This window comes from Cebus imitator, unplaced genomic scaffold (genome assembly GCF_001604975.1).
Source record: "Cebus imitator isolate Cc_AM_T3 unplaced genomic scaffold, Cebus_imitator-1.0 Scaffold251, whole genome shotgun sequence".
Classification (NCBI taxonomy): Eukaryota; Metazoa; Chordata; class Mammalia; order Primates; family Cebidae; genus Cebus; species Cebus imitator.
In genome coordinates, this window is record NW_016107566.1 from 1332962 (window position 1) to 1341431 (window position 8470).

At 38.6% G+C, this 8470-nt stretch overlaps 1 protein-coding gene across 4 annotated transcripts in view; it reads left to right on the forward strand.

Moving 5' to 3' along the window:
* The window catches only part of TMEM131L (transmembrane 131 like), a 177109-nt gene that overhangs the window by 87294 nt on the left and 81345 nt on the right, over positions 1–8470 (forward strand). For all 4 annotated transcript variants that reach the window (XM_017498782.2, XM_017498784.2, XM_017498783.2 and 1 more), the window contains exons 5-7: positions 2183–2306; positions 3361–3477; positions 4644–4754. In XM_017498782.2, the coding sequence (XP_017354271.1) occupies positions 2183–2306; positions 3361–3477; positions 4644–4754 (352 nt within the window). The remainder of the gene's footprint in view (positions 1–2182; positions 2307–3360; positions 3478–4643; positions 4755–8470) is intronic.

Here is an 8470-nt window from a genome sequence, read left to right on the forward strand (position 1 = left end):
TAGAACACATTTAAGATTAGTTGAGTTTTTGCTTAATTTATAGGCATTAGAGTAAAATCTTACCCCAAGGGTTCTTCACTGGCCAGTTCAGCTTTTGCTCTGGTTTATTTTAATGTTGGCCTTGAGCAAATCCCAACTCTCTTCATAGCTTTGATATTCCCGGAGGATGCAAAGTGGGGATCTTGTTACACAGTTGCCTTCTGCCTGCTTCTTAGGGCTTAGGTTAAGGGTTAATATTCTGCTGGTCCTAAGATGAAAATTGTTAATAATTCATAGAGATTTTAATCATTTCTTTTGTAGTGTTAATAGTATCTTCCAGTTGTCACTAGTGAAGGAAATTTATATCCTCATAATGCTTTTAAAAATAGAATTAAAAAAATAGAATAAAAATAGCACAGTGGTGACTAGGCTTCAGGAGGCATTCTCTGTTAAGTCTGGAGAGATTTCTGGTGGTGCAGTCACTGGCTCTGTAGCACTGCTGTTTTGCATTCTTAGTTTCTCATGTATTTCTCTGATAGACATGTGTATTCTTTGAAACCACAAACCTTGTATTTCAATTATGTGAATGGAATATAAAGCTTTGAGGATAAGTATTAATAACTTTGATGACTGATATTATTTACTTAAAACCTAAAATCATAGAAGTTCTTATTTATTTCATTTTAATTGTGGGAAGAAAGAACGAATGCTCTGAGGTAAGGCTTTTTTGAAGTGACCCTTTGTGTGTATGGTAGTGTTGAACATTTTTTTTTTAAAAAAGATTGTATTAAGAACATTTTGAAAAATCAGGATTTCAATCACATTTATGTGGTATTTTATCTGTAATGGGATGTGAAGAACTACATTTTGAAATACACATTGGACATATTAAACCTTTGGTAAGACTAGTGATTAAAAGTAAGGGTGAAAGCCAAAATAAAAATTCTAAGGATTTGATGGTAGTAATATAGTATTTTGGAAATCTGATTGTATATAAGAGAAGCAACATCCATGTCATTTTTCCTAAAGCATACATTTTTAGTATCAGAGAAATTTGAATAAAATTAGAAAAATATCAGCATAATGAATATTAGGTATAATTCATTCATTATGCTGATATTTTTCTAATTTTACACCAATTACAGATATAATTAATTCAGCTTAAATTAGAATATAATTTTATTTCTAGGCCATCCTGATGAGAACTGTGTATTTGGCTCTGCCTGCCACTGAGGCTATTAAAACTAAAGAAATGACTTCAGTGAAATTTTTGCTGGCTCTCTGTTCATTGCAACATAATGAACGAGACTGAATTTGGTCTTGAGAAGTAAGAATCAGAGTTAAGTGTTTAGAGGGAATATTGTAGGTGGCTCCAGGTAGGTGGGCCAGAGACCAGCTCCTTTCCTCTGGCAATTCCTTTATCAGAGTAGAGATGCTGTAAGTGGAGGGTGCTGCCGAAAAGAATTGGCATCGAGCCCTTCATGAATTAGTGTGTTTGCCACGGAGCAGGGAATCTTACTCTGAGGTTTATGGAAGGTTTTGAAGCTGTGTATGAAACTTTTGTAAGTGTATGTTTGTGGAGGGAGGAGCCAGAGCTTTCATCAGAGTGTTTGGAAAGGCTCATAATTTAAATGGATGGGAACCACAGCCGCAGAGTGCTGCAGCATTTTCAGTTTTCTCACAAGAATGGCCTTTAGCCATAATTAAGTTTTCCTTTTATAAGCCCTAATAAAATAACATCTCTTTGTAAGTTGAAAATGCATACCTCCCTAAAAAGTCCCTTTAAATTTATTACTCAGAAAACATTACCCTAAGAAAAATTGGGTTTTTCTGTGAGTAGTTTCTCATCTCAACATATTTTCATTTGAATTAGAGACCCACGTCCGAAAAGTGCCTACATGTGTTTTTTTTGTAAGCATTTTAATGGCCTAGATGGGTTAAATTTTTCTAACACAGAAACCAGTGGAGTGCTACTGTGGGTTGGCCTACACCTAAAAGAAAGTTGTTTTTTCATTTTAGGGTTTTTGACTGTTGTGAATTAAATGCTTTATTACCAACACAATTGGATAATTTAACTTTGTGATGAACAGCAACAGCTTTCTGGGTTTAAAAATATGTGTGTGTATGTATATAATAATACATATATGTATGTATAGTAATACAACCATGCAATCTATTGATTTTTCTTTGTTTCTCCTCCTAGGTTCCTGGGACATCCTGCAGCAAAGATTCTCCATGCGTACAACCCTAGTAGGGACAGCGAAGTTGTGGTGAATTCAGTGTTTGCAGCTGCTGGACATTTCCATGTGCCGCCAGTTCCCTGCAGGGTGGGTGTTGATGGACTCCTGGAAACTATGCCGTGGCAGGCTGCCAGGTTTTCTTGCTTTCTTTGGCCTGAAGTTTTTACTTTCTGCTCCCTGTCTCCCCGTTTTCTGCTACCCAAACCTTTTCCTTCTGTGTGTTTACCTTGCATTTACTTTTCCAGTTGTTCATTTTTGTAATTTTGGAGGCTCTTGTTATCTACTGGGGCCAGAGGAGGCGGGGGTTGCGGGGGAGTTTGAAGACTCTCAGCTGTGTAGTAATGTATGTCTATTTAACGTGGCTTTATTGTAACTGAAGAAAGTTTATATTACTTGTCTTGAAATGACTACAAACTCTCAGGCAGTTAGTAACTAATACAAGTTTATAGCTGAGACCTCTTCCACCTCTCCAACCTACTAGGAAGGTTAGGTCTCCTTTCTAAATGTAGGACTGCAAGGTATAGTGAACGGCTCCTTGTAAAGCTGATTGGCACCGTAACACAGAGCTTAAACCTAGTCATCTAATAGTTTTAATTTCAGTGGTCTTGAGTGTTTAATGATGATCCTAATTGTGAGTAGGCTTTTATTTATTTTGCTTACTATGTCTGCCTGATATTATGTACTTAAAAAAAAAAAAACACTGGGACTAAGGACATGTTATAAGGGGAAGCCCACTATTTGGTTTATGACAGTCAGTCTGGATAAATGTTCCTGATTTTTATTACATATCAACATGTTTGTATGTTGGTTATTCTCTATATTTAAGTAGAGATAGATCTGTTAGCTAAAGACAGTTGGACCTGTGGGTGTGGAAGAGGAGGGGAGGGAAAGATGTGAGACTGACAGCTCCAGTCTGAAGTGGAAGGACTCGTCCTCAGGCAGTGGTATATTCTTTGATATATCCTCTTAGGTGGACACTGAGCAGTTCCAGGCTTCTTACGGATTCATGATACTGATAAATCAAGGCTGCACAATATGCAGCTGTCTGTTAACAGAAGTTGTCAAAAAAAGAAAGTCTGTGAAAGGCAATTCATCAGAGGGGCCATTCCTCCAAATGGCTGATCGGATATCTTTCTTTCAGGTAATTCCAGCACTAGGGAAAACTTCCTTCAGAATTATTTTCTTACCTACTGAAGAAGGAAGCACTGAAAGTTCTTTATTTATTAATACCTCTTCCTATGGAGTCCTTTCCTATCATGTGAGTAACTTTTTCCTTGTGTCACATAATTTGGTTGGTTGACCTAACCATAGGAGTGGATATTTTTAAAAAGACTTTTGGAAATGTTATCATGTGGTTTATGTCGTTAAAATATAAGACTGTTAGTGATGTTAAATTCATCAGCATTCACCCTTTTCTGCCTGATGTGCCACAGTTGGCTGTCTTTCCTACGAGTACAGGGCTATAACCCTACTGTGGATCTTTGGAGGATACAAAGCAAAGCAATCTGTCACACACAGTTTCCCATCATAAAATACAGAAGTCGTTCAAAGCTCATGGCTCTCACCTCACAGGCAGTTCGGAAGGAGGTGCTCTAAGGACAATCTCTAGTGATTTTGCCTACCTCCCCTCCTTGGCTCAGTAATATTTCTGATTGGGAGATTTTGATTGTGTGCTTGGATGATGGTTCCAAGGGAGCTCACTATTCATATCAAGGTACCAGCAAGGGAGCTTGAAGAATCTTATTGCTGTTCTCAGAAACAGGAATCATTATCTCAAATGGTACCTGATGTAGCATTTAACAAGATGTGGCATCAAGTAATTGAAGTGCCAAGATCAGTTTTTGTGGTTATTTCTTACTGGATTCCATTAAAGAGGTCCCATATCGGAAGAGTTGCCTACTTGTGAACAGATTTGCTGCAATGAGGAACATTCAGCTTAAATACAGCATTCTGTATTTCTTTCTTTTCTTTTCTTTTCTTTTTTTTTGGAGGCAGGGTCTCGCTCTGTTGCCTGGGCTGGAGTGCAGTGGTGTGATCTCGGCTCACTGCAACCTCCATCTCCCAGGCTCAAACAATTCTCCTGCCTCAGCCTCCCAACACTGCCCAGCTAATTTTTGTATATTTAGTAGAGACAGGGTTTCACTACGTTAGCCAGGCTGGTCTCAAAGTCCTGGCCTCAAATGATCCACCTGCCTGAGCCTCCCAAAGTCTTGAGTGGGTGAACCACTGTGCCCAGCCAACATTTTGTATTTTTGAAACATTCATTGTGTTTTTTGTAGACAAAGATAAATATAATAATTAGATTAATAGAGTCTTGAAGGCCATGGTGATGAATATAGATTTCTTTTGGAGATATGCTTTCGTGTCGTGGCAAATGTGTTTTTAAAACTCTAACAGAGGAGCAATTCTCTCTCTTTCTTGCAGGTATCTGGAATCGGCACTCGCAGAATCTCTACAGAAGGGTCTGCAAAGCAGCTACCAAATGCTTATTTTCTGCTTCCAAAGGTCCAGAGCATTCAGCTGTCACAAACACAGGTCATTTTAATAGATTTACTTTGAATGCTGGTAGCCGCCAAACTTTGTAACCCTCTCGGAATTGAGGTTTTTACTATTTTCTGCTTTTTGAAAAAATGATATAGAAATAATATGTAAAATACTAGTGGATTCCGTGTAACTTCTTTCTAATGGCTGTGGAGTTCACAGTGTTGGTGTTCCATAGTTTGCCTAATCTTACTGTTGGTCTTTTGAAATGTTTCCAGTTTTTTTGTTTGTTTTGTGATGGAGTCTCGCTCTGTCGCCTAGGCTGGAGTGCAGTGGTGCAATGTCAGCTTGCTGTAACCTCTGTCTTCAGCTTCAAATGATTCTCCTGTCTCAGCCTCCTGTGTAGCGGGGATTACAGGCACTTGCCACCACGCCCAGCTAATTTTTTCTTTTTTTGTATTTTTAGTAGAGACGGGGTTTCACCATGCTCGTCATGCTGGTCACGCTGGTCTCGAACTCCTGACCTCGTGATCCACCCACCTCGGCCTCCCAAAGTACTGGGATTACAGGCATGAGCCACCACGCTTGAAATGTTTCCAGTTTTTCATTGTTATTACCGTTAGGCCATATACCTATTTTATAAGTTTCTTTAATTTTCCTTCTGATTCCTCTGTTTCCTTGGGGCATGTTTCATAAAGAGGAGAGATGCTTTGGTTAAAGACTGTGAACCATTTTACAGAGCTTGTTAAATCTTACCTGGTTGCTTTTCAGGGAGACAGCCTCCATGGTCACCAACAATGACAGGTCTCTAAGGATATCTTGCTGTCTTTCCCCACTTCCTGCTTCTGGTCCTGCTGGATGGGGCTTAGTGGGAAGAACTATTTCTTATGTTGTAGTAGATGTATAGTGATAAGTTAAATTATTTTAATTTATATTTCATTAATCATTTTATAGGGTTAGCTACTTTTTTCTTTGATTATCCATATTTCCTTAAACTGGATAACTGTTATAATTGAGAAAAGCTCTTGAACCAATATATTGTGAAACTTACCTCTTCTTTTGGATTGTTAAATAAGGAACATTGCTTAGAATTTGTAGTCAATACCATTAGTACCCAGGGCTTAATTCATTCAGCAGTTCTCTTGAGCCTCTGCTTTGTGCCAGGCCTTGGTCTAGAGTTTGTATCTGCATAGAGCTTACATTCCAATTGAGGAGAAAACCCAAATTTATTTACCTCTAGGGTTATATCTATATTAATTCACCTCTAGGGTTATATCTGGGATCTTTATCACCAAATAATTCTTAGGGATTTAAAATATTATTTTTATTTTTATAAAACTGCAAAGCCCCTCTTTGCAGAGTTTTAAGGAGAACTTCTTTTAATTTGCAAATTTATATTTGGTTTAAATCCTAAAACCAGGGGGGATGTGTTGAAAGGTTTTAAGTAGGAGACTGATACTGATGTGCTGTGGCTTACATTTTTGGAGAAGGGATTAGAAAGAGTGAGATTCAATTTAATTTGCATATGCTGGCAGCACGGGTTTCAGCAGATGAACATTTTCATCCTTATCTCAGGGCTGTCCTTCAGCAAAATGGGGCAGCTGAGAATGGCCAGGTTTCTCTCGTGACTGCACTGGGAGCTCAGAGGGCCAGATGCCTTATCAGTGGAGATCTGAGTATTGGAATACAGATGGGTATTCAGAGTACCTTAGTTACTGGGGGTTAATGTGAGGATAAGTGGAATGAAGGGAGAGAGGAAGCTGACTCTGCAGGCCTCCTAGAGAGCTAGAACAGCTTGCCCATTATCTGACCCCCGTGGCCTGGCAGATCCTGCAGACTTCTCATGATGCCCACTGCCCTTTCCTGCACCAGGCCATCCTCATTTCTCTTCTGGTTAACTGTAGTATCCCATTAACTGCCAGCATCTACTTTGGTCCCTTCCTACCTCTTTCCCCAAAATTCAAGTTGGACCACATTAGTTCCCTGCTTGAAACCTTTCAGTGCATTCCTGTAGGTCTTAGAATTTAAACCAAATCCTGCTTATGGCTGTGAGGCCCGCATGGTCTGGCTGCTGTCTCTCTTCACCTGCATTGCACACCGCCCATTCTTGGTCTCTACCTCATGGCCACAAGAGCCTTCCCCCCGCTCGATTGTGCAATGCCATTTCCCCTCCTGCCACAGGTCCCTGTGTCTGCAGTGTTCTCAGCCTCCACCTCCAACTTTTCTCCAGATTAACCCTTATTTCATCCCTCCTTTTTCAACACACGCTTGAGCTCTCCAGGGACTCTTACCTCTCTCCCCATCCTAATTTCAGGACCTTTGTTAGACTTCTTCTCCATACTTATCTCCATTAAATAATCACACTTTGACATGATGTAATGGATTCACAATTCTTTCCATCATCCATGGAATGGAAGCTCCGCGAAAGCAGGGACTGTGTGATTGGGCTCCCTGTTGCACTCCCTGCACCTCACCTGGGAAGCAGTGGTTGAGTGGAGTTTTGGCCCGAGGCAGCTCTGGGGCTGTACTCACAGGCCAGGTTCTGTCACTCCCTGCACTGCTTTGTTTCTGCTTCAGAACATACCCAACTCTGTTTCTTTTCTTTTTGGTATTTTAAAAAATTATTTTGTAAACAGCATTATGAAATATAATTCATATATCACAAAGTCCACCCACTTAAAGTGTAGCATTCAGTGGGTTTTAGTATATCCAGAATTGTGCAGTCATCACCACTGTCTAATTTTAGAACATTTTCATTGCCTCAGTCTCTTATTTTCTGTCTCTAAAGATTTGTCTAAAAAAGCAACATTTTTTGTTTAAAAAAAAGAAAAAAAATTTTGTCTATTTTGAACATTTTATGTAAATGAAATGTATGGTCTTTTGTGATTGGCGTCTTTCTCTTAGCATGTTTTCAGTTTCATCCGTCTGTCTTTTTATTACAAATAATGTGCATTGTATGACATGCCGCATTTTGCATAACCATCCATTGGTGGACATTTGCGTTGTTTCTACTCTGGCTATTATGAATAATGTTCTATGAACATTTTTGTGTAAGTTTGTGTGGACGTATCTTTCATGTCTTTTCTCTTGGGTGCATACTTAGCAGTGGAATTTTGCTGGGTCATATGGTAATTCTGTGCTTTACATTTTGAGGAACTGTAAAACGGTTTTCTAAAGTGGGTGCATCATTTTACAATCCCACTACCAATCTATGAGGATTCTAGTCTTCTACAACTTTGCCAACACTTATCTTGCATTTTTGCTTTTGCTTTTTAGTAGCTTTCTTATTGGGCATGAAGTGGTATCTCATGTGGTTTTGATTTGCATTTTTGTAATGACTAATGACATTGAGCATCTTTTCATGTGCTCACTGGCCATTTGTATATCATCTTTGGGGAAGTGTCTGTTCATATCCTTTGCACATTTCAAAATTGTGTTTGTCTGTTTATTGTTGAATAGTAAATGGATTAAATTCTGGATGTTGGGCCTTTATCAGGTACATGGTTTGCAAATATTTTCTCCTTTTCTATAGTTTGTCTTTTCATTTTCTTAATGATGCCCTTTGAAGTACAAAAGATTTAAATTTTGATGAAGTCAAGTTTTTCTGTTTTTCCTTTTGTCACTTTATCATTTTAGTATTATATCAAAAAAAGGCCTAAGGTTACAAAGCTTTACTCCTATGTTTCCTTCTAAGAATTTTATAGTTTACATTTAGGTTTTTTTAAAGTATGTGTCTATGTGTATGTGTATATATATACACATTTTTTTTT